General features: G+C 38.7%; 2 protein-coding genes across 2 annotated transcripts; one reads left to right on the top strand and one right to left on the bottom strand.

The window, feature by feature from the left end:
• Positions 1–1277: 1277 nt before the first annotated feature.
• LOC110057162 (glutamate receptor 2-like) lies at positions 1278–18231 on the bottom strand. The gene is made up of 16 exons (XM_089271403.1): positions 18113–18231; positions 14351–14443; positions 13778–13912; positions 13044–13283; positions 12745–12950; positions 11553–11600; positions 10546–10656; positions 10266–10397; positions 10017–10121; positions 9195–9314; positions 8374–8568; positions 6833–7193; positions 5710–6072; positions 4557–4727; positions 2387–2540; positions 1278–2071 (listed from the first exon to the last, which is right to left on the bottom strand). The coding sequence occupies exons 2-16, from the start codon at positions 14433–14435 to the stop codon at positions 2017–2019; spliced, it is 2481 nt and encodes an 826-aa protein (XP_089127529.1). The 5' UTR covers positions 14436–14443; positions 18113–18231; the 3' UTR covers positions 1278–2016.
• Positions 18232–25448: 7217 nt separating this feature from the next.
• LOC110057132 (tropomyosin-2-like) lies at positions 25449–26806 on the top strand. The gene has a single exon (XM_020763710.2). It carries the CDS (start codon positions 25576–25578, stop codon positions 26308–26310), a length of 735 nt encoding a protein of 244 aa, XP_020619369.1. The 5' UTR covers positions 25449–25575; the 3' UTR covers positions 26311–26806.
• The last annotated feature ends 240 nt before the right edge of the window (positions 26807–27046 follow it).

Genomic DNA, 27046 nt, shown 5'->3' with positions numbered 1-27046 from the left:
CGAATTATAACTTTTTCTTCTATGCAAATGTTTTTTTGCTGCTTTGTTTTGTGTATATAGTGATTATTAAAACTCAAAACAGAAGGTCAAACAATATGCAGAAAACCTCAACGCAAAGTCACAAAACTCAAATCAAAATTCTACCTTTTCCTGGGTAAGCTTAATTCGGTTCTGAACAACCCGGCCCAGGAGCTACGCTTTTAGGCTGGCCTAAATCTATATATTATGTTGCATATTAAGTGTAGCTATCTGTGTGATAAAGCCGTGAGTAAAGTCCATGAGGGAATATAAGGAAATTACAGGCTGTGCAGAACTACGCATGTCGAATCGTTAGTGGCGCGGGAAAGTACGATCATGTAACTCCCCACTTAAAAAGTTTGTCTTGGTTACCCGTTAAGGACCAACTATACTACCGCCAAGCTACCATGGCTTTTAAGTGCATTTCCGGACACGCCCCCAAATATCTGACGTCACAATTCATTACCCGCGAGCAAGTTACCAAGCGTACAACTAGGAGTGGCCAAAAGCTTGATATACCTTTTTTTAAAACAGCCTCAGGACAAAGAACATTTTATTACAGAACTATTGGACTTTGGAACAATTTAGACCCCTTTTTAAAATCAAGCCGTTCAGTTCAAGTTTTTAAACGTATCTTAAAGAATAAGCTTTTAGACAATTTTGTAAATACTCCCTAAACTTCATTTATTTTTAGTACTTTTCGCGACTACAAAGTTTAGATAATGTTGTAAATGTTTTTTAAATTTGACTAATTTTGATTGTGTAGTTATTAGTAACTTAGTAATTTAAGTAATTGTTCCTGAAAAGCCCCATTGGGGAGGTAACAATAAAGTATGTATGTATGTAAGCGAAAAGGTATCATTTCCCAAGGAATAATACGATGTGTTTTCCCGGATTGTACAATCCGATCAAATTTCTCTTTATGAATATCTTAGCACAGGGAGCAAGCAATCTTATTGAGTAGGAAGAGGGTAAATAAGGGAATGAAGAGAATGAATAGTCTACCTATGTCTCCTGTTGTCATCTCTTACGCGACCGTACATGGAAAACCGCTACCTACAAGTCCTGCGTAGCATTGTAGCGCTGAACTTGTACCTAGGTCTTTTCGGGCTGTGCAAAAAAAATTTTTTCTGCAATTTTTTTTTGCACAGTGCTAAAAAGCCTAGGTTTAGCGCTACAGTGTTACGCACGGTATGCAGGTAGCAGTTTCGCGTAAGAGATGACAACAGGAGACATTCCTTTATTTACTCTCTTCTTACTCAACAAGATTGCATGCTCCCTGTGGTTTTAGACTAATATATTTGCACGTTTTATTTCCGCTGACGACACATCTAACGAGAGCACTCACGTTCCAGTTTTCTGAATGAAATGGCGACTTCGGCGAGACTTTTTTCCATCTCTGAAGAAACCAGAAACAAAACTGAATACAGTTTGAGTAACAAATCAAGACTTGGAGCTGTTCAGGGCTTCAACTAGAAGAATAGCAAGTACAAGAACTGAATGCGTGTTTACAGAAGTTTTTTACCCTGTTTGTGAGAAATAAGGTACTTGTTGTGAGCCATCGTCTCCACTTGCCGCAGGCATCAAAAGATATCTTAAGAAGACAAACCACGGATATTCTACCTCACGGTCAGTTGGAAATATTTTACATGTGATTTTGCTGTACGTGGTGCTGCTGCAGTGTTTATTCTGACACTTATGACAAAGATGTGTAAAATTATATATACTAGAAAGCGAAGGGAGCACGTTCCGGTGATATTTGAACTTCCTTTCTTTTAATCTTCTTCCCTTCTCTCCGTTCGTTCTGTCGTTTTTTTCTTCCAATTTAGACTTCAGCCCTTTCGCAAATTTGACTTTGGGCCTGAATTAAAATGTTAAACCAAGAATACTTAAATGGAAATTGTGTAGTGTTCAGATAAATAGAAAATGCGGAGTAGTTTTCATTGTATTTCCACACGCGCGATAACCAAGTGTGTGGTAAACACATGTGGCGATCTACTACTGAGTTTGTTTCTCAGTTCCTGGGCGGATTTTAAAGGCACGAAGCTTTACCCTGTGGAAATGTAAAAAAACAAAAACAAAAATGTGAGGGCATGAAGACGCAAACTTATCAGTTCCACGTAAGTCATTGTATACTCAGAGCGACAATTCCAAATTAGCAATATATATATATATAGATGATAATTCAAATTAGCAACAGCAATGATAGGAATTTTCAAGAATATATGATGCCAGTTCTAAGGTCTAGATAACATCCACTGTGGTTGTGCAGCAAGAAGTCGCACAAGTCCCTTCCTAAATCTTCCTAAATCATATAGCAAGCTCCGAATAGCGCAAGATACCATAGAGGGGTAAAACGGTTACAAACCTTTGCTTTCGAACTTTGTCAAACAAGATTTGTCTCGCCCTTCTTTTCCAGAAGATCTCTGCAATCAGCGTCACGAAAGCAATGAGCATCCCCACAACCAGCACTATGTACACTCCCAACATGCTCATTATTCCGATACGCTTTCGAGACAGCGCTGAAAAAAACAAGTAAGAAGCAGACAGTTGGAAAACTCTCTCCTTCCATCTCTACTGCAAATTGTGGGATAAATGAGGGCAATTCTTCCGAGAACTGAAGTAGATTTGGAGGGCAATTACTTAAAACTGAACAGAGGTGTAACAGAACAGAGGTGAGTGTAAGTTGGTGACAGACCATTACAAAAGTGTTGGGCGAGCAAAAACAATCATTCCAATTGAAAGGGGAAGAGAAAAAAAAAACAGCGGAAGTTAAAGAATACTTTACGAAAAGTGGACCCTCGGCTGAAATCAGAAGTCCATTTAGTTAAACAAATACTTAGTATATGTTGCTCTCTTCTACCTGAATATAGCGCTGAATCTAATTTTCTTAACGACTCAATTCATCTTTCATATCTAAGAAATGCTCATGCTTCAGGCTACCCTTTTGGTAAAGAAGGCTACACAGTATCCTGTGAGACGTTAAGGACCTAAATATTTTAACTCTCTGGATGATGATAGCATGAATTCATGATCACTCTCTTGCCTATTTTGAAAAAAAAAACATCTATATATATGTAGCAACTAACTTATTTTAGAAAATCCTATAATTTTTGTCTCCAGAAGTCTAACTTTAGCAACAGTTTTAAAGTCTCCACTAACGTTAAATCATTACTATTAAAAACTGGATCACTGGATATCTAAACGCGTCACGTGACTGAATATTCCCGAGCTAAAACTGGGGAATACCCCACTGACATCCCACTCAAAATAGCACGTATTGGGAAAAATATTTGAAGGATAATAAACACCATAGCCTCCATTTGGACATTATCTGTTCCTGAAAGCTCACTGTTCGCTTCTCGGAACAGATAATCTCCGCGGACAAACATCGGAGCATATTTCCGCGCCAAATGGAGGCTTTGGCTTATTTATACCATCCTCAACAAATATGGTAAGAGTACGCGTAATCTTTGGGGGGAGTTTTAAGTGTTATGTTATTTTAGTTTTCTATAATTTGAAGGCGTTTTTAATAAAACAGTTATTCCACTCGCGCTTGTTGGATATGAGATTGTAATAGCCAATGAGGCGCGTAGCGCCGAGTTGGCTATCTACCATCTCATATCCAAAGCGCGCTCGTGGACTAATTGTTCATTATCAATTTTGGTTATGACGTCACCAAGGCAGCATTGCGCGATGTGTTTTTTAGCTTTGAGCTTTTAACATTCCTATTCAAGCCAATAAAATCTTAAATATGGCTGACGTGGCTCCGCGGGAATCGATAATGTCACTGGTTACTGGAAAGTCCGAACAGAGAAGAGTTCTGAGAAGGGCAAGTATTTCTGTTCAACCGGTAATGGGAGATTATAGTTGCAGTGGAAACGTAGGGACTGTTGAGAGCACAACACAAGGTAAAAGGAATACTGTTTGGAGTTCACAACTTGGTAACAACGCAGAAAAACATGCTGGACGACAAAGTGATGAGAGTAATGAAGAAAAACTGAATCTAAAGCGTCGGAACAACTCATTGGAAGAGAGTCTTATTGACGGGGAAGGATCGCTAAAGAAAATGAAAATCACTGCTGAACTGTAAGATGGAAGAGTCACAGCTTGATTACGTACAAGATGGGTATTTGTTGAAAGATATCTTTATTTTTTCAGGTCTGTTCATAGCTAGCAATCCATCTATAGTGATCATTTTATCGCAGAAGAAATACCTTGTGCTGAAACATACAAACCATACCGCGTGACCTTTCCCACCCTCCTTGATGCCGCATGTAAGGAATCGAGGGCAGTTCAATTACTGGATCAGTCCACTCGGCCCGATCAGAAACTCACACGTGGACTTATCGGTATAATCGTGACTAACGGGATTATACTATTCGTGCATTTCATATCTTCTAAGTTCCTATCTTTTGGTTAAAAAAGGAACCGAAACTTCAATCTTACGCGGAAACGATATTACACGTTTAAGTAGCTCATCCTTTCTCAAGTAAACTAGAGGATATAATACATACTGAAATAATATAACAACTTACTTGTTTCTTCTTCTTCGGGACATTTATTTGCATCTTGCCACCATTTTCGTTCCAAGCTGGAGAGGAAGTTGTTCTCATGAAGCCTTAAAATGGCTAATTTGAATTCGTTAGTGTGCGGATCATTTGTTTGGAAAGCGAATGAGAGTCCTTTAGCTGTGCTCAAGCCTGGCACTAAAATAAAATATTTAAGAAATGAGTGCGAGTTAGAAAGACAAGTGAAGTTAACAGCATTGTCAAATAAAGGTGGTTGAGTTTTCACATAATCATTGTTTTATTCATTAGTATTTTGTTTGTTTGTTTGTATGTGTTGTTGTTGTCCAATGGGACTTAATGAGGTTTCCATTTGCAAATAGCTTACACCAATTAGTTTTTTTTCCTGCTAACGTTAGTCTAGAGCAGACAAAATCTTAAATTTCAAGAATCTGAATGAGATGGATTTTTATAGAGTTGATTTTCTGAAGAGAACGTCAAGGGTTCTTTTAAAACACTGTTTTCTTGCGTGACACAACGTGTAATCCCGAGTGGGTTGCTCAGGTAGCCAATCACAATCTTGCCTGCTTGCGGAGCTAGCCTTATATTAAAACGATTGAGTTAATAATTAGAAGGCGAGCTCGAGATTTCTATCAAAGCCAACAGAAACCTAGAGCGAGCTGGGCAGTCTAATTGTTTTTACCTAGCATGACGCACTGACCGACCTAATTAAAAAAAAAAACTTTTGTGACAGAAACCTGAAAAGTTGATGACATATCCATAGATAGACCAGCTGACGGTGCTGGCCTTTTGTAGCAAATCAGATTGCGCGTTTACCTGACAGTCGGTCAGTGAGTTGTGTTAAGCAACCAAGCTTTGAACAGTAAGGCACCATCCATCGCTTTAAGCAATAAAATGGTACAAACTTGCTGATTTGTACTTTTAGTGCTAAAGACGTCAAGTTGAGAAAATGCGTTCCTCGAATTAACCTCCATTCTTTCATTATTTATTTCAAAACGCTGGTGTGCTAGGAACATTTTGTGTACAAGCAAAGGTAGTAGGTTATAATTTTAGCCGGATGTTTTGACTTAAACTGCAGTAAAATCACCGTGATAGTGTCTCTGTAATTCTACTATCTCACAACTTCTGGACCGGATATATAATCGCTGTTTGCATTATTTACCTACTGAGACATCACAAGGTGGCTGGTTAGCCAACAGTCTGAGAAATGGCCCATCCGCGATAAACACGTGCTCCTCTTTTTCTCGTACCCACTTCACACCTTCCTCAACATTTTTAGCGAGGGTGTTCCCCGACTCAATTCTGTGCCAGATCTTTTTGTATGTCTCGTACTGACTTGTCTCAAAGAACTCGGACGTGCTTGAGGAATCAAGTACTGCTACTTTGTAAGAAGACTTCACAATGTCGTCAAGATTATGAATGGGATGTTCGGCGTTCTTCACCGTGAAAAAAGCAGCTAGATTGGCAGTGTAAGTTGAAACCCAGATAAGAATACAGAACCAGTAACATCCAGCAAGAATACGACCTGAGGGAAATTAATGTACCTTAAAGTATGTTACGTGCTGTTTCAAACATAACTGTTTATTGTTTCATTAGAAGTTTCAAACGCCCGAGAATATAATAGTACAAGACCACTTCAGCCTGTTTGAGTAGGGACACTGATGGTTCTGGAGGTAATGGTCTCCAAGTCTGCTTGATTTATGGCAACCAAATTTTCACAGGTTGACGCATCACTTAATTCAAATGTATTGCCAAAATGAGATGAACATCCACTATATGCAATACATTACCCCTATAATTTCACATTTTTCTATGTGAATTTAAATTAATAGAAAATATAAAAGCCATCGTACCCTCTAAGTTGTTCGTCTGGATAAGCAGGACTATTAAATCATGCAGGTAAGTAAGGTTTCCAGTGATCGAAATACCCCTGCAAGCCTCATCACATTCTCCTCTTAGTTTCTGTACGTATATTTATGACGTTCTCGTGACCAATATCAAGAAAGGGGAACCGTTTCAATAACTGAGACGGGACTTGCAAGTCTCATGGAACCCGTGAACAAAATTTGGTTTCATTCGTGTCTGCTGATAAAGTTTACGTAAAAAGAAAAAGAATCTAGTTACTTCCGCAAGTCCGCATGGGAACTTACTGCCTCTCTTGGTTGTGAAAAGAAAAGGTTTTCTGCCTCTTCAACAGGTAAAGGCTTACCATCACTCTACTTTTTTAATTTCAGTGTGAATCAGGAAATAAACAGTTAGAAAAAATGAAATTCATTTGCCTCTACCTGACAAACTTCTTGGTGTGTTATCACCTCCCTGTTGCAACATACAAGCCAATGAGAACCAAACACTGTTGAAAAAGCTAAACTCCTCCGATGTTCCTTTGCCATTTTCATCTTTGTATCCATAAGGACTGAAATAGTTTATTACAAACACAGCAATAGAGATTACAACCAAGGTTGCCAGAGTAGCGAACCAGACTTGAGGGTCGAACGGATTCATGAACTGCAACAAATCAATATTTTCTTTGGCAGATGCTTTTTTCAGTAACATATCTTCCGTGTAGAACATGTAAGGCACGCTGAAGTCCACAACCTTCTCTCGACTTTCAGTGAGAGTGAGTGCCGCAGCTATGATGTCAGCACGCTTTGTAAAGAAAAATAGGGGATCATGCTGTTACTCACTTCTACCAGTACCCTTAAATCCTCGAATTAGCGCCCGGGTCGCTTATTCGAGGGGGAGGGAGAGGAGGGGACACTTGTTTGATTTTTCCCAAATCGTCGTCTGACATGATCATTTTTTATTACATCATCTGCGCATAAATCGCAACATAAGCTGTTTATCGACATAAAAAGCTGGTCCTAAAGTTTAAATCCCGGCACCGTTAGTACTTGTAATTTTTTCAAAATAGCGTGTTCACAAACTGAAACAATATACAAAATCAAATGTTACACAACGAAAACTATACATCCTTTGTTGTCTCATTACTCGTCCATAAAATGGGGGTAGGGGAGTGGGGCATTTATGTGAGGGAGGGCGCCTATTTTAAATTTTGGCTGATAGGAGGGGTGTTTATTTGAAGGGGGCGCTTATACGACGGGGGCGCTAATTCGAGGATTTACGGTATTTGTCTCAAGTTTATCAATTATTCTAATGATTTTCTGTGAACAAAAACCAGAGAACATTGCACGAAAAAATATTTGTTATTCAATAAGATTCAGAATTATCCACCACAAGAAAGATCAGTTTTTCATCTTTTGCCCAAATCTGTAATCTTGGTTGCTTAAAATTAGCAGTGTCCTGGGTGACTGAAAACTGCCTCCACATCAAATCAAAGCAATGACCTAGGACGTGGTAGTTTTCGGTGGCAGAATCAGAAATTTCTCAATTTATCCCCGTCGTCACAATATTCTTATGGCCTTTTGTACTCTGCTCTGTACAAAAGTATAAAAATGTCCTGAAAATTGTTTGAAGCGAAGGAGAGTTTCTGTTCACATTGTAAACACTTAGAAACTAATACTGGGTTGGGCTGCTTTAGAAAATTTATGGGCCTATTGTTATGGCCCCATAAGTGCCCATTGGACTTTGAATGATTAACTACACTCTTAAGACAGGTTCAGCCTTGGTGTAAGTTATACCAGTAAGCACGCTTGTGAAGCAACCCACCAAAGCCATCTTGGTGAAGTCTGGTTCATCAATGATTAAATTCAGCAATAAATTAAACCAGGACTAGGTTGGATATAGGCTTCGATTGTTTGGGAAAAAGTACTCTTGAGTGATAAGACCAGTCGTGTTACCTCGGTTACAGTGATATAATAAATCATACCTCATTCACAATTTCTCCAATCATTCCATTCCAGGTTCCATTTTCCGTTTGAGCACCGTACATCCCGTCAGGGCTGACGTAGATCTCATATGTAAACTTAAGATTTCTTGCCAGTTCATTCAGCAGATCGATACAATATCCTTCATATGAATAGCTGCCATCTTCGTTCTCCTCCTTCATAACGAAAGGTGCATCCTATTTGGGATCAAGAGAAGAAAACAATCTAGATTACCCAGTGTTTGATAAGAAAAGTAAGCCTTTTAGAAACAAGATTTAAAAAATCTTGGCAACGACTGACGGCTTTTTTGTCTAACGTATGTGATATTCACACTATCTCCCTGGTAAAGTCACTCTAGAGGAAAACCTTAAATTTACCTGCTTTACTCCTCAAGAGAAAACGTGAGTTTAACTACCTCATGATCATCATGGCGAAGATTACTACTTCGAACGACAACAACGAAACAAGTAACATTGCTAATACCAGAACAAATTACACAGCATACCGCAAGATTTCCACTTGTAGCTTGATTCTCCTTGGCCTTGTCGTTAGCTTGTTTGTTTGGTTAGTAGGTTAGTTGATTTGCTTTTTTTTCACAGTTTGATTTGCCTGCCTTTGGCAGCAAAACTGTAGCACATTTTTCATTTGAAGGAGTTAATTTCGACAAAAGTAGACAGTTTTCTTCCAGTGCGACTTGGGTTCTACAGTCGATTAAATTTCACCGTTGTTTACCGGCAAAGGATGATATTTTATGTTACATAGTAAACAATTCATCAAATTGAGTAAGTTCAACGTCTAACTTTATATTTCTAGTGGTTCCTACCAAAGCTACAACAGCCCTAAGCTTTCTTCCCTCGAGACTTCCTTTGGAGAGTGGATTGTCCATGTTGCGTAAGACACTTCCAAACAGTACGGCACCTTTAGTTGAATTCCATGTACCTATCTAAAGATTAGATATCAAGTTTTATCGTGAATAAGGGTTGATTGGAATGTTATTGCTGGGAACAGAAATGTTCAGTTGGTTGTTATAATTTACAGGCATCGCAAAGCGCCTTATTACAGGAAAACCGACGTGTGGAAGCGAATTCATTTGTGCAGAAGTGTCTTGCAGAAAATCGTGCTTCCTCGGGAATATCGTTCGCAACTACGAACTGGAGAGGACCACTTTTGCACTGATACTGGACCCATATCATTCTAGATGGTGGATCAGGAGAAAAAATAAGAAACTGAGTTCACGTGACCTTACATATTCTGGTGGAAAGTAACATGGACCAATAGCAAGACAGTAAACATGACATTACCATGTCGGTAATTTAAATGACCCCTTGAATCTAGACTGGCCACGAGTTTATCAAGAATAGAATTTGATGGGACGGTTATACAAAGTGATCTTTTTTCCTTAAAACCCTAAGCCACGGAGCTATGTTAGAATTTGAAAACATTGAAACTGGCCTATTGCCCCACACCCTACCGGCATTAGCCTCATTTCCCTAGCCTCAATCGACAGCGAGGAAGTCAAGGCAGTATTATGATTCTTTTTAGTGCTCACACACCGATAATAAATATTTCCACTTTTACATGAGCGCTGCTACTCTCACGCACTGTGTATCATATTTTAATACCTGCAACCAATTATGCCACCTACTTTCTTGAACGAATTGTTTCGAAGATTCAGAATTTCCAGATCAGTTTTTTTTCGCTGCCCATACTCATTGAAGTTGACAGGTCCTGTTAAACCATCCAGGCTAATCTGTTCAATATAAATTAAAAGGTAAAGGGTTGAAATAGCTGCCAACTGGAAAACAACATTCTTAACAATTTTCTCAAATTGAACCAATCACAGTGCGCTTTGTACACAGGTTATTGTGTAAAACGCATTACGCAGACGTGCTACCTTTTTCAAGCAGGTCAACATTGCTTCTGTATCTTCTGAACTGATGAGAGATCCGTTAATCGACAGGCAAGGATCTGTATTTACCGCCTGGTTAATAACTTGGACTGAATCGTAAGCAAATGCAAGCAGTTCCTAAGGAAACAATGCAAATTTTGATGCAATGTAATCCATGGGATCAGAGATGATAGATTTTCTTAAGGGGCGTCTCTAGGACGATATTTATATAATATGGCAGCAAATCAAGTACACGATACTGATTGTAAACATATATTAAATTTACCTTGGTAGTTTTGTTATGATTACGTTCTAGTTCATCAGAAGCCGAGTTCTGAACATACGTAAGCTTCAATGATACTACCACATTCTGGTAACAGCTTAACTTCAAGGGTACCTGGAAAGTTCAAATTCAAACACTAGATTAAAATAAGTGTTATTACATCCCGGCATACAGATTATTTCGGCGCCATTGATGTTCCCTTGACTAGGTTGGGCTCTAACACATATTTAGCAAAAGATTACCGGGGTATATTCCACGAACTTGATTGGCAAGGGCTAAAATTGGCTATTCGCTAATCGAACACCCTTCTCGTATCGTTTTTCATTCATATTAAGAGTATATTGAGTATTTATAACGCAACTAATCTAAAAGTCTTCACTTTAATTTTTTATTACAACCATTTTGAAATCACTGGCGATCCTTGCAATCTGATTGGCTCTCAGCAGTGTGATTTATTCTCGAAGCGCACCATTTCTGTGCTCTTAATCGCATCTTTTTCCAAGCCAACGAGAATGGAACACTAAAAAACCAACCAATCAAACTTCAGGAAAGCCAGAGCAATTTATTCACGAATCACACTATTCTGTGCCCTGAATGGCATTTTATTCTGCCTTGCATACAAAATGAAATGTAATTGAGCGTTTCCGGTTCTGCTCTTTTTCACAAACCATATACTGCATCAATAAAGTATTGGTACTGACCAAGGCGATTACAAATGGATGTAATAGAGTGGCAATTGAGCTTCATGTCGTGCAATTTTGGTCTGCGTATGATTTCAGACCAAACTGCACTCCACTCAGTTCAGTTACTATTGTAACTCGTCCATCCGCAATAACACAAGAATCAACAGCTTCATAATCAATAAAGCTCTTCCTCCAGGCTCCTTACAACCACGTAAATTTAAGTGACTTAAACAAGGTTTACATCTTCTGAGCTCTGGTGTATTTGACCAATCAGACTGCAACCAACATTTTAAATTGTTGTGTAAAAATGACAGCTCAATTTCAAACCTCTTCCTGAATAATCCACTTATACGTGTCTCTGTGTTGACAAGGTTTCTGTGGCAAAATGAACAGAAAAGTGAAGAGAACTGTAATTATTTTGCACATTGACTGTTCCAAAACGTTCTGCAGAACATAACGGAATTTTCTTGGAACACCTGTCGTCACCAAGTAAACACGTCTAATTTCTTAAAATGTTTAACCAATCATGTAATGCTACTAAAATAGTTTCTTCAATCAAAAAGCATTTAAGGACGTTCGCGCTAATTGTTTCTGCGCATCCTTACTGCGCACGCAAATTCACATGCCACGTCAAACATGCGCGCGCGCGCTAAGTAATAAAATGAACGATGATAGGGCAGATGAACATTACCATAGCTTTGCCTGGATTTAACGATCTTGGGCGTTCGGTGACTCCTATTTTTCTTTTGATGGATCACTTTCTCTACTGATTTTCTGCGTTTAGCGAAAAAATGAAGAAAATCCATCGAGTAGGAGTTTGAATTTTTTGTAAAATGCATCATCGAATTCTGTTCTTTTTAGCTCTTCGTTTATCTGTACGACAGTTTCAAATGCCTCTTGATAAGATTTGGAATTATTTACGCAACAGACCCACTTCTACTAAATACGTGTAACATCATTTGCCTCCATTGACTCACCTTCGGTATTTTGAACTATAAACCTCTGTAGACCATGCTGAATTGTATGCGCCAATTTTTCAAAATCAGGTTAGTTTTCCACACGCTTTATCTCTGAAACGAGGTTGGTGACCACCAGTTTTTTTTATTTTTTTTAATTTTTTGTGTGTGTTTCTGACACAAGTACAGTAACTCATTATCTGACTGCAGTAAAAATTTAAAAAAATATCTATCGACTGGAAAATTTTCGCGCGAACCTCCTTAAAGGCAGTGTGAGCAGCTAGCGTTCAACGTCTGCTTACGTCGAGTGACTGACTGCCTAGTAAATTTGTTGTGTGCTGAGCTGGAAAACTGAGATTCTGTGGGACACTGTTAGAAGTCAAGAATCTGCATGTTGATGGTGCCGATGATCCTAAATTCTGACTGAAAATTCCTAAGAAACTCTTCACTAACTTTTAGTAATCGATTGCTTATGTAATGATAAGCTTGAATAGGACAGACTGGATTACAATCGTCAAAAAGAGAACGGAAATAACAATTAATGAGATATAGATAAGAACTACCTGTTGTAACATAAGCTCAATTTTTTGTTTTTCAATGTAAAGTAGAATAATGTCAACTTCAAAGTCTTTTATTTGTTCCAATGCCCTCAGTACTGGTACAGAGGAATCTTCATCTTCATCCTGTTCAGAAAGCTGAACAAAATTTACCGTCATCCCTGAACTCCGGGAGATGGCAAAAAAATTCCCAGCTTCGTGCCACCGACTTGCTGAAAAAGCAAAACAAACAAATAAAAACAACAGCAATATCTTCATTTAACTTTAAGAGGTTTGCAGTAAAAATATTGCCAAGGAAACCATACCGTCGTACACAAGTGCAATGTTTTTCCATCCAAATGTGTTCAGTATGGCACGCGTAGCAAGGGCGTATTCTTTGTATCCCGCTGACATCTGAATCGCTTTCTCACATTGATCAAAGGACCTACTGTCTCCATGGAAACGGATGAGAGGAATGCCGGTCACTGAAGAGAGTGTGCATGCAGACATTTTCGTGTTGCTTCCCTCAATGAGCACAATGGTGTTATGATCAAGTAAAGCTGAAGCTGAAATAATGACTTTTTTTCAAGATTAGTATTCATTAATTCTCGGCAACAATGCATCAATTCTACAGACATAAGATTTACACCATTTGGATGCAAACACAGCGCGACCTCGTTTCTCTGATTGGACAGGACTGAAAGATGTACATTTTACCCTTTAGGAGCTTGGGCGAGCTCGTAAGGCAACTATCATGCTGAGAGGACCTATAATTTGATAGTTTAGTGAATATTATGATTTTATTGTTTTGCCTCGAGGTCGCGAAGACACAAGTCAAGTGGCATATAACTGAGGCGCCGTCAACTGGTCTATTTATAGGCCTAGAGAGAGCTCAATTCACTCATTATTGAAAGTTAGTATACTGGTAAATGTGTCCAAAGATATACTCGAGTGGATAGAATAACAAAACTGACCACTATAAAGCCAGTATTATTGATATTTAAGAGATCTGTTGCTATTAAGATGATTAATGTTTAATTATTTCTTTTATATATCTCACCTGTATCAAATAAGTTCGTGTTATCCGCCGATGTGTTGAACTCTTTTAACACAAGTGAAACATTGCTCAAACTTGTCCTGCTGCTGACGACAGCGTTTATGACGTCATACTCATCTGAATGTCCATTAACAAAGCCTACATAGAACCGAACAACAATTATCCAGTTGAAAGCTGCATGCTTCATTATTGTCTTTTGTGAAATAAATGACATTTACTTGGAATAATCACACTGAAGAGTAGTTGGCGAAATTATCTCGAGGGGAAATTACTTTTAACAGCGGTCAGGGGGAGAGGAAGGGAGCATATGGTGTAAAGTTAAACAAATTGACTTCAATGTCAAATCGAATCTTACTGACAGAGCTGTTAAAGTTCGTATCGGTTAGCCTAAGCCTAAGCTAAACCAGTCTTGTTCCAGTTCTATATTGGTAATCCCCTGAAGCCGCTGTTTGAAAGAATATTGTCCTATCAAATGGCGACGCCCCAAAGGCCCCTTAAACAAAGGCTCCTGATTAATGATTCAAGCAGAAAACTGTCAGGATCATTAGGTTCATGCCACGTAGTATACAAACTTACCGCAAGCAAATGATCTGTTTGTTGTAAAAACCTTCTGCACGAATGAGATAATAATTAGAAACCCAATGTAGATTATTCGTTCCATTTCATGACCTTAAAATTGAAAGTAAATGAACATATATGAATGGAATGAATGAACATACATTGCAGAGAGGATATCACATAATGTGTTATCAACACACCAAACAAACTCTAATAAAATAGAATTTTTCAACACTTTTAAGAACGATTATACACCTTCCTCTTATTTAGGCCTAACAAGCAAACTAAGCGAAAGAAAAGAACTAGTGAAATTTAGGATAGGCAATCTCAAACTAAGGATTGAAACGTGTCGATATGATCAAATTCCAAGGGTTAACAGAATTTGTAAATCTAATCAAATTGAAGATGAATCTCACTTTATCATATATTGTAGTAAATATTCTACTCTAAGAGATGAATTTTATGGAAAATAGAAAATATCGTTAAGAATTTCAAAGCAATTATCTCTATTACAAGCCACCGGCGAACTGATGACCTCTACAAATCATTATGTTAATCTTCAATTAGCAATTTCATTTCATCTTGCTTTCATCGATCTACGCTATATTCTTCTTTAAAATCCAACCGATTGATTGATTAATTGATTGATTGCTCTATCATAACCTTATTGTACGTTCACAATTATCATTACTGTTTTAGTTTTAGTTGACGAAAGCTTTTGCAGCACTGTATGTATTTATGGTCATGCAAATATAGCTAGTTGTTGTTGTTAAATATTTTACCGTATGGTCAGCTGTATGGATAGATAACAATAGGTAGAGAACAAATTCCGGAAGCATGAAAAGGCTATTTCTGAATTACCTTTAGCCTCTTTCTCAAAGCGAGCCTTGGTACCCATCCTTTCATATGAAAATGAGATTTCATTCACATGCAAATTAATTCATTTTATATGAATGATTGTGTACCAGGCCTCGCTTTGTTGGAGAGGCTCAGGTCAACTCGGAAATGGGCTATTGAGTTCAAGACTTCGCCAATGAAATACGACTGGTAAAGGACCGTGCAATTTTCAGGAGTTTTTGTTCGAATGAAAGAAATGAAAACAAAGTTTATAGAAACCATGACTTTTATTTTAAGCTTTAACCAAGCAGCAAAACTTTCTCTACTATTAATGATAATTTAGGTAAAGAAAATGAACTCAGTCTCATCGGAAAGGATTCAACAAATTAGTCATTTTTTCATAACACGCCAGAATATGAGCACTGAAGAAGTGTGTGTCTTAACTCTTAATTGTATAAGCAAACTTAGGGAGTGTAGCTGAGGATCAGATTATGCAAATTAGGGATGAGTCGATCAGCTGTTTTCTCGCTCCTCCACTGTTTTTCGGGCACATTTATCGTTTCATATCTCTAGGACAAAGTGTTACCTTACTGCAAGTGTTGGGCTAAAAATGTAACTGCTAGTTGAAATAATTCAAATGAAATGGTCGTTAAAACATCTAGTTAATTTGCTGTTCAGAGAGAGTGTTAATGGCAGCTTGTAACTGTTTTTTTGTTTGTTTGTTTGTTTGTTTGTTTGCTTGTTTCCAAATGACTCAGATTAATTGTGTGTCAAAATTCTTGCCGGAGAGTGATCACTTGTTTGTCAGGGAAAGTGTCTGAATCTCAATTGTTCGAGCGTGATATTTTTAGAAAAGAATAATTTCATATTACGCCAAAGTATCAACGATCATTCACTGCGAAATTCCCGAGTCTGCTCGTTGAGCACTTTGATTCAAGCGTACTATTCCACCTGGTTGGAGTGTACCTTCCTTACATACATGCAAGTAGACCGGGGTGGGGAGGTCCGACTATTGTTATTCACAAATGCGTGTGTTGGTTAATAGAGAGACCGAAAATGTTTAAAACTTCGTCGCCTCTCAAGTAAAAGCATAGTAATATTTTTCCGTTGAACGATTTTTAACTCAATATCAAGAAAATAATTATAACACACTTCATGCAAAGGTGTTAAAATTAGTTTAAATCACTGTATTTCGAAGTAAAATTGTGTTTTACATTATACATCCAGTGGCCGTAGGGTAAGCTCAAACAGGCAAAAAAGTGAAGCAGTGATTTCGATATGATAACTACGATGGCTGTGATCACTGCTACTATTAATTATTAGTATATTCTCAGCTCCGACTATTGCATTTCTAGCTCTCTGATTGGCTCAAAAACTCCGACTATGAGCCATTAGTCGGAGTTTTACCTTATATGGAAAACAGTGCGCCAAGTTTAAAAATTTTCCGCTCTGTAAAATTGTTGAAATAAAAATCGGCGGCAAAAACCCGATTAAGAATATACTAAAACAATTATTCCATTCGACCTTGTTGGATATGAAGTGATCATAACCAACTCGCGCTACGCGCTCGTTGGTTATTTATCACTTCATATCCAACGCGGTTTCATGGAATAATTGTTAATTATTACAACAAAATTACGACTGACTACCGTCGAGATAGAACTTTAAGTTTATCCCAACAATCGTTGTTGTAACCATGGTTACGAGTCGCTATGATCGCTGGAGAATGGTTTCCATATAATTGCAACGATCGTGTCGATACCAGCGATCGTTGCAACCTTATGTGGAAACCAACCTTTACTAAGAAGGTGTTTTAACTACTTTTTGTTAGACAAATGGCATAATTTATGCCCTAAGACACGAGGATCGCTGCCTGTTAGATGAAACTGTTGAACCCTTACAGCATGAATGAATTTGCGTACTCCAAAACCTTATTCATTCCTTTGTTCAGTCTTAAGTTGAAAAGCATTATTTTTCCAAAAAAGGGTCCCACATGGATGAGCCGTAAGTATTTCACAGCGTGAAAACAAAAAATCTATAAAGCTGGCAATTTGCAAAAGATGTTAAAAACCTAACAAAGTGCATGCTGTTTGTTAAGAATTTAAAAGTTGTAGGTTAACTTTTTTATTTTTAGTTGGTACGGTTTTCTGTGTCAAAATGGAAAAAAAACCAAGATAGCGACCTTGGTGAAACGAAATCTCAACAAAGACACCCCAAGAAGTAGCTTATTCATTCTATTTTTAACTGGCAAGTTATTATCACTTACAATTAATATCTGAGACACTTAATTAAAACAAGAGAAAATAAATTTATTTGCATCCATGACTAACTTGGCGAGTCACAAGTGCAGTGAAAGGTAATTTGTACATTAAAAAAGGAAGACAAAACCACAATCGAGAGATTAGACCGTACCTTAAGTTGTACAATATTTGTACCTATTGTAGTAATTGGCAAAACAAGGGAAATCTCTTAGCTAGCTATGCACATGATAATAAAGTTCTCCGTGGGCCCCCGTCTAGCAAGTTGGAACCTGTCTACGTTTTTTCCTAGCTTTTTTGTCTAGCTTCTTTTTTTCCTTTCCAAACAATCAAGAACAATTTCATCACTGAATAAGAAAAAACGTCACAAGGGTAGCTTGACAGGCTGTGTAAAAGTTATTGAAGAAAAAAATCACAACAATAGTAGTAATATATAAAAAAAAACTACTTTCCGTTTTAAGGTTTGTGGCGTGTGGCAGACGATATATAAGCTAATTTTTACCACTAGTTTAACACTATGCGTTCACCTGACAGTCAAATTGGTTATTTCTGCGGAAGCGTTGCCTAGCTATTACTTAAGTTTATTCAAGTATACCTAATTAAATAAACCACAGGATTATCGACATATTTCACACCAAAAAGTGTAACTACCGATGAGCTTAACTAATTTATAATGAAAACTTACCTGTCAGTTAACTGTTTTTCGCCTCAATTGTCGAAATATGAAACAAGAAAATGATCGATTCTCTTCCGAAAACACTGTATGTCGTTAAAGCATTTGAAGTTGGGGTAGCACCTGCCAACTCTTTTGTGCGCAGACTGCAGAAAATTAATCAATCGTAGGCAGAAAATTAATCAATCGTAGGAAAGTAGCAACATGCGTATTTACATATCAATAAACAACTACGAAGGCTTTTGTTTATACCTCGCGCGACAAAGCTCTGAGTAAGGTTGTCCTCAATCTCACCCCACTCGAAATACCTGTCCCTAATATTGAAATTTGTATTTATTTTTTTATTTCCTGACTACCCACGCAAGATTTGAAAATATCACATATTCCGCTTAAAAAGATTTAAAAGCATGAAATTGGCGCATTGTTCGTTCAATAATCAGCAAATTTTAAACCTAATCAAAGATAAGAAATGGCCAAACATTTTGTAAATTCAACAACTATCGTTAAGGATGTCATCAATATTGATACTTGGGATGGGAGCCACTAGCAGCTTAATTCACGGTGTTCTTTTCTCTTTTTGGATATTCTGCATACATATTTTAGATGTTTTTAATCCATTTTTATTACCAATTTTCTTACTACTTTCGTTTATATGCTTTAATCCAACATGTCCAAATCCAAATAAACATACTGCATCAATCCTTTTCTTCTTAAATTTCAAAAAGGTAGCAGGATGTTTTACGATCATTGTAGTGTAAATTAAATCTCGAGCACACTCCTTTAATTTATATTGAGGTTTTGAAATAAGGCATCAGGATGAGGCGAGATAGGCAATGTTTTAACTTAAAATTGATAATAGGCTCTTTCATTTTACGAAAAGGTAGTTTAATAGCTCTGTTATCGCTCAAAACCCGCTAGAGATTCAAACTACAAAGCATAATTATACGCATTCATTCGTTGTTTCTATTGCTGCACGTGCACCCCTCAGAGAACTGATGGGCGCTGAGCCAAAGAACGCCGCAAAAGAAAAGGAATATACAGGTGCACAAAGTTATAATATTCATCAATATTCGAACTCGAACACATAACATGACAGTGAGCTTTATCAGGAGAAAAATGTTTCGTAGCTCGTTATTTAAATCACTTGGACAACTCGCTGGGTCAGTTTCTGTCTTGCAAATAGTAAACCATCAGCCACCTTAACGGCTTTGATAAACAGGTCCAAACAGGCACGGGTCTGCAAGTAACACTGCTGGATGATTCCTTTACTCAAGTTTCAGCAGATTATAGTGGGATTCCTACCCTTGATTTTACTTTAGGGGTGTTTCCTTCAAAAAGCCGTTTTGTGATCAGTAATGGATGAAATCCATAATCTTAATCCGAGCTCCCATTGTACCGGAATTGACAGATTTTAAATAAAGATCGATTCTTTTTTCGATCTGTAAAAAGAAAATCAGTACCTATATATGTATACATATATAAAAGAAGTTTACACGGGCTACCTGAGCCAACGGAGATCTCTGACCACCAGAGCGATTCCGGAGAGATTCTTATTCCAAACCACGACATGTAGTGATGATAACAAAAGTTTAAAAAGGCCAATGGAGGGCGGACAACTTCTGGAGGGAACGTTTAAAAGGTGAAAAATTTAGTGAAAACGTTTCGGTCATACGGCCTTTATCCGTCACATGAGCAGCAATGGAACAAATTAAAGTTCCATTACATCTTTACAAGTTTCGCTTGTTTACAACCGTGACAAAATAAATTCTGAAGAGAGAAAAGCTTCCAAAAGTGTTAAGTAATTAAATAATAGATAAAAATTAGAGTTAAAAAGTATTAACAACAGTCCTAATTAACAGGTAATTGCAAACATGAATATGAAATCACGAGCTAACACTAAAATTGTAATTGTGTACTTGTAACAAGCTCCTGGAACAGAGCCTTTGAGCTAAACCTTTTTCCCTTGACAATGCGTCTCAGTTTAAAAAGATCCAAATTTGAAGCCCTTGAATAGTAAAATAAAAAAAATGTATTGTAAAATATATTGAGGTTTACTGACAAAATCACCTATGACAACTGAAGGATAAGCAGGATGATTTTTAAAAAATCATGTAGAAAATCCTTGCCAAGGCAAAGTGTTGAACGGCCACACGGCAAACTTAAGTTGACAAACTTGTGTTGGCAAAGTCAAATTGGTGTGTGTGAACGAAACAAAAACAATCGACAAACACTTTGACAAACTGCTGGCAACAAACAGAACTTGTCTCTATTCTCGCCAACGTTTTCACCAAATTTTCGTGTTGGTAAACTCATGTTTGACGTGTAAACGATTGGCAAACGTGTGTTATAACATAACTAAAGCAAAGCGCGCGCTCTGATTGGTTACTTTAGCGTCTACTATTTGCCCATGGGTGTACGCTGCTGACGTGTGTGCTAATGTTTACAAAGCAAATCTTTTGACAGACATTGTTTCCAAAGTAATGGCCGACGTTCTTTTTCCAGAAATGCGAAACTGTCTTCACAGCTGTGTGAAGATGAAACTTTATCGAGTTACTGGTGTGCAGTCGGTTGTCATGAATGAATTTTCGCGCGCTTGTTTTCTCTTGTCATATAAGACTGCACGAACATTTTTTTGTGATGTAGCTCAATAAAAGGACTTCTGTTGTTCCCATGTCTCAATGTTATGTTACCAATTAACAAATGGTAAACGCCATAGCGTGCACTATTGAGTTATGGATGCACTTGGGAGGTTTGCTAAGCACTCAAGAAGCTAGAGTCGCACTCGGCTATCGCCTCGTGCGATTCTTACGCTTCTTTCGTGCTTAGCAACCTCCCGCGTGCATCCATAACTCAATAGTACACGCTATGGCCTTTACCATTTGTTAATTGGTAACTGTCAACCAATCAAAACACGCGTTCCTTTCACGTGATTTGCGTTATCGAAGAGGTTCACAATTGTCCAGCTGTGTGGGACGTTTCTTAAAGCTCGTGGAAGCAAGTTTGATCCATGCGCCAAACATTTTTGAATGCGCGGAATTGCGCGAAGCTCTTCAGTGGACGAGCGTGTTGTGCGCGCCACGGGAGAGATTTCTGCTGATATACGTTATTTCGTCAAAACCTTTCTATTTCTCCACCGCCTTCTGTTTCTTCTCCGGCGATTAATATCAAATAAGACCAAGACGAGCGACAAATCTACGTGAATACTACCGCACTAAGTCGACCGTTGTGAAGTGACGCGAGTTTGACGTGTGAAGGCACGAGTTTGCCAACTTTTTGAAGTTTGCAAACGCGCGTTTGACAACTTTAGTTTGCCGTGTGAAGGCCGCTTCATGTAAATTATGCACTACGGAGACAACGTCATAATAACTAAACCACACTTGACAACCTTGAGCAAGCGAAATAAACTGTTGTCATCATATGCACTGGCGCATGTTTAATCGTCCTGCTAACTCCTTTCTCTGTTGAACTTCAGAAATAAGTAACTAATGTCAACAGGCCTTGTCTTCTGACTGGCATGAAACTGACTTCTCCACCGCCGACCTGATGACCACCGTCATCAAGGACACTCGGAATGGCACAAATGAAGCTTTCACTGGTCACTGCGAACCAAACTAATATTCAGCTGCTCTCTGGAGGTTAGGCATTTCCTGCTGGTATACAATGCTCGCTCTTACCAACTAACAGGGTTAATATGCATTAGAACGTAACGCCAATTCTTCAGCCGTTAAGTTATCTTTTAGGCTTTCGGAACAAAGAAAATAAAAGCGCTGTCATGTCCGTTTTAAGTGGTATCTTTTAGGGTTCACATAAGCCTCTAGTCACACCCAGATTAGTCTCCTTTAGGAGTTTAAATAGAATTTCCCGACGAGCATGTCCCATCTTTTCACATGGGAGTGCTCCCAGAACCAAAGGACCAATAGGACGGAATGGCTCTTCCAAGATTTCATGTTTCATCGGAACCTTCACGGCTGTCAGTTCTCGTAACATAAACTTTCCAGGTGCACTTCTCGTGGACAGCTTTTTCTTGACATCTCAGAACGGGTGAAAAACGATTTTCACCTGGCTGAATTAAATGAAGGAAAACAAATGCATGAATCCAAAACGGAATGAAGGTTAATACAAATCTTACTGATAACACCCGGTTGTGAAATCCTGGGCAAAGTTTACGCCTAGGCTGGCCTTCAGCAATTTGTCCAGTTTTCCAAATAGTTTGCTCGCGGTACTCATCTATACTCTTAAGGGTGGAGAGAGGCATTGGAGTTAAGTGTCATTTGCTTAAAAGCATTCCCCTCTCCCGGGCTAGAATGGCAGATTTGTTCCGGGGATTTTCCGCTAGATAGTGGCACCCAGAATTGAACCATGAATTTACGAGCGAGTCGCCGAAACATAAAAACGGGGACTATAATGAGAAATCAGGGGCTCCTGGAGAAATCTAACCTTTAACATCTCGTTTCCCTAACTGGTCTGGAAATTTTCAATGGAAGATTTCTCACAAGAGTCGTCAGGCAGCTTTCAATAAATGTTTCATAACAATGGAAGCGAATGGGATAAAGTAACTTATACCTTACACATTCGCCACTCTGTCCCCCTCCATTTAAGAATCCTACCTAGCCACTTCGGTGCTTAACCCCCCCTTTAGAACCCCTTCTATCCCCCGTCTTAAACTAGGCTACTATGAAGGCATTCTCTTGGCTCGTCATGCATCACTCTGCAACGAATGTCTGTCTGCTGAAACAAGCGCTGAATTCCTTTCCTTTTGTTCGTAAAGATCAGCTGGACATCATCTGGAAATCGCGTGGAAATTATTAAAGGACCAATCAGCGCCAGGTTATCGTGTGATGAAGGCCAATCATAATTAAAAGTAAGTAAGTAAGTAACCTTTATTAATGTGGTCTAATACACTTAGCTCATTACAGTATGTTAAGTATCGCTATTTTCCAGGTATTGCCAGAAACAAAGAGAGTAAACAAATAAATTGAACAGGCTCCCTCGGGGTGACTACATAAACACTGCCCCGAACTGTTATATGCCACGTCGAAATCAACGGGAACGCTTGATAAATAACCAGTTTTGCAAACCCAGTGGAACGATTTACGAACATATCATCTTATTCTCTGCGAAATACACTATAGCGTCCTGCTGAAGATATGAAATGACTATGAAAGGTCAAGCCAGTATTTTGGTTTTTTGCGATACTGATACGATTAAGTTCCAAAGTGTTGACTTCCCGCAGCTTTCGGAATTTGGTAGCACGTAATTATTGGTCTACGTAAATAGCTATTTGTTTCAGTAGACGTTCGTATCTTCGTAGGAAGCTACCCTTACTCGTCATAATCCTTTCGCGTTGCGGTGCGTGAATTGAGCGTGAAGCTCGTGTACCACTCGGGTACCTGTTGTTTTAAAGATAAAATGCCAGCAGGCGTTGTTTATTTCTCAAATCCCGTAGTGCAACCGAAGACGTAGAAATTTCCGTGCATTTGCACTGCACACTATGAATAGAAAGAAAGAAGAAAAAGAAAATTTTGGTCGACTAGTGGCTACTGATCGTCCGATGTCGACAGTTACAAATGTACTTACATTGACAGGTGGAATCCTCATTTGTCATGCTCAACAAATCTTCACCACTTTTGTCCTTTTTGAAGCGCGAACTTGTCAAGATCAGAATTTCCATCACTGCTGATTTTATGAGTTACTATGTTTTGTTTTAATACAGTCGAACCTCCCGTAAGCGACTACCCAAAATGTCAAACCTAGGTGGTCGCTTTCGCGGGCTTAGACCATATTGAGACTTACCTCATGTTTTAAATGTTTTACTCATGTGAAAAGTCAATTTCGAGAAAAAAATCCGGTTGAGAAGTTTCCATCTCTTGTACAACCCAAGAATAAGACTATTTTACAACACCTCATTATCCAATTTTCGCTCTATTATCTTTCAAGTGGTCGCTTACGGAAGGTTAAAAACAAAACAAAATTTCAAACTTTTAACTCTAAAAGTGGTCGCGGTCGCTTACGAGAGGTGGTCGCTTACAAGAGGTTTCAAATATAGTGATTTGACTTAGAAACCTTTAGTAGTTTGGCAAACTGGTCGCTGGGGAGAGGTGGTCGCTTACGAGAGGTGGTCGCAACCGGAGGTGCGACTGAAATTCGGAATATGAACCGCATACAGGTTGTAATGGAGGTGAGCAGGAGCCCATGAGCTTCTGGAGTGGGTGGTGCATTCACTCCCTTGATTCTTAACCACGTTGTCACGCCCTACCCCAGTTTTCATCGCAGCGGCAAACTAAAATGTATAAACGGTAACAAAAGCTACTCTTTTCTTTCCACAGACCCCCTATTTTGTCTTGTGATCGCAAGCAAACGATCAACCGCGAGGGATATGAACAAGCCAAAACGCAACGGGGTGGGCTAGGGGAAAGACAAAAGTATTATTATTGTTCTGCCTACTCACTCCAACTCGCTCTCCGCTCTCGCGCCTTCGAAGAAAAATTGACTCGAAGAAAAACAGACGCTTCTGTGGATAGACTATACACGCTCCATAATCTTGACTTTCGAACCTAATCCTGTACGTCTTTTGCGATTCCTTGGCTCAGTTTAATTGGCTCTTAGTCACGGTTAACTGATTATTTCGTTGATAATTACATTACCTACGTTATATGCCTGAAAGATAAAAAGATAATTGCGTGAAACGCCACTTAAGTAGAAACATTAGAAACCTGTTCAGTTAGAAAAATAATCCTACTACAGACTACTACTATTTTATTTCCGAAGTCGAGCGAACCCCTGAAAGATTGCCATCTCTTTCAATGGCTAATAACACGGGGTCAAATAAACATGATCAAGTCAATCTAATCAATCTATGTTAACTGTGAGTGGAGAGCAGAAATTAATAGCCGTGCGGACTGTTCGTACCGACACCACCACTTTAATTTAAGGATTCGAGATTTTTCAGATTAACATGCACAGAACCGCTGAATTCCGCCCGGCAGACCAAAATTCGATCTCCGACAAAGGGTTCTGGTTATTCCGGAATTTCTCGTAGTTTGTTGTGTTATGAAAGATGCCTGATGCGACACGGCACTCAGTTCGACTGTGATCATCAACAACTTTCAGCCGCGCCAAGATCAGCTTTTAAGTTTTAGCTGTTCTCGTGGTAACATTTTGATGCTTGCTCAATAATTGTTTTAGCCAGATATCTGTGAATAAATTACTCAGCCAAAGAGCTTGATTGATAGCTATCTCTTTTCATTGTTTTGTTGATCCCTTGGGTAAATAACATGAGCCAATCTTTAGGGGTGATGCAAGTGAAGTGTGATTGTCCTTTCATTTTGCAGTTGTTGATTAAACAATGAATACCTTGGTTGATTATTACTCATCTATCACGGGACTCAAACGCCTTCGTACCTCATTTGATAGGCGGCAGCTCGTTTTAGTTGTTTTATTCGTCCATCTTCCTGGCGTCTGAAGCAAACGCCAGCATGTCTCTTAATAAGCTCAAAGAAAAACTGACCCAGTTTAAAGAAGACATAGAAAAGGCCGAAGAGAGGGAGGCTGACGCAAAATCCCAGCTAAAAGAAGCCGAAGAGCAAGAAGAAAAATACACAACAGAGGCCGAAGGAATTAAGCGAAGGAAAAGACTACTCCTGGCCGATTTGGACAAGGTTAACAAGCGCTTGGATGAGCAGGAAGAGAAACTAAAGCAGGTCACTCAAAAAGGAGAAAAAGAAGAGTTGTGCCGCAAAGAGTTAGAGGAAAATGAAGAAGAAGGGGATGAGAAAATCTTGGAACTGGAATCTCTTATCACTGAAGCTGCAAAGGAAGGAGAAGAAAAGCACCACACGTTGATTGAAGCTAAGCGACGCCTTGTTGTGATAGAGCGCGATCTGAAGTCTGCGGAAGAGCGAGAAGAAAAAAGTCTTCGTGCAGTCGAGATGTTAGAAGCGTCGTTAGAAAGAATATCGGAAAAAACTAAGGATCTCGAGCAAGCGGACGAAGACGCATCTGAACGAGAACAAGTCACTGAAGAGAAGATACAGTTCCTGGAAGAACAACTGAAAATGGCCAACGTCAGACTCGACGATGCTGAGAGGCAGCACGCCAAATGGGAGAGGTTATCCGACTCTATCACGGAAGAAATCAATAATTGGAGAGCCAAGATACGAGAAGTAGAAGATGAAATGGAAGAAATTACGAATATTGCGGACGACATTTGAAGAACAGGATTACATGAAATTTGCATACGCAAGAACATCCGTTGCAGCGAATTAACTGGTACTTGATCGAGAGCCAAGAATAATTCAGTGTTCAATCTTGTCAGGAGAACTTTTATGTGATCAATCAAACGGTGTTAATACAAACTGTTTCTCGTGGTAAATGAGAGATGTTATTTTTCTATTATGCGTAGGAATTTTCTAAGCAGCATTTATGCAAATGTATGTGTTTTTGAAGATAAATGTAAACTTTCGTCTATTTACTCTTTGAGGTGATGATTTTCAAATCTTTCACGAACGGAAATATGCGCTGGGTTTTTTTTAATTATTATTTCGCAGCCCTGCTGGGTTAGTTTACTCTGGTTTATGTTATACGCACGTTCAAATAGTCTGTATTTTTAAAAGGAGGATTTGTCCACATTGTTTTAGCTGAAATAATCTTGATACCGCTCAATACTGGAGTTAAAACTTTTCTATTAAATGTCAAAATTTATCAACAGGGTGCTTTTTATTCCTCAATGGTTTATGATGACCGTGATGTCACTGGCCAGCCCATGATATTAGGAAATCCGAAACCTCACCTCACAGCTTTGAATGTGGGCTCAATTTCCCGAACAGCGGCTAGCCAATGGTCTGTCTTTGTAGCCGTGGTCTTTCTAGCTAGCCTACGTGTAGCCGTACCCACCTCCTGAGGCGCAGGCTAGGTAGGTACGGCCACACGTAGGCTATTTCTAGCCTG

Source organism: Orbicella faveolata, unplaced genomic scaffold (genome assembly GCF_042242905.1).
Source record: "Orbicella faveolata isolate gen_17 unplaced genomic scaffold, um_ofav_v1 contig_34, whole genome shotgun sequence".
NCBI lineage: Eukaryota > Metazoa > Cnidaria > Anthozoa > Scleractinia > Merulinidae > Orbicella > Orbicella faveolata.
The sequence above is the reverse complement of the archived record's forward strand: the minus strand, read 5'-3'. Positions and strand labels throughout refer to the sequence as shown.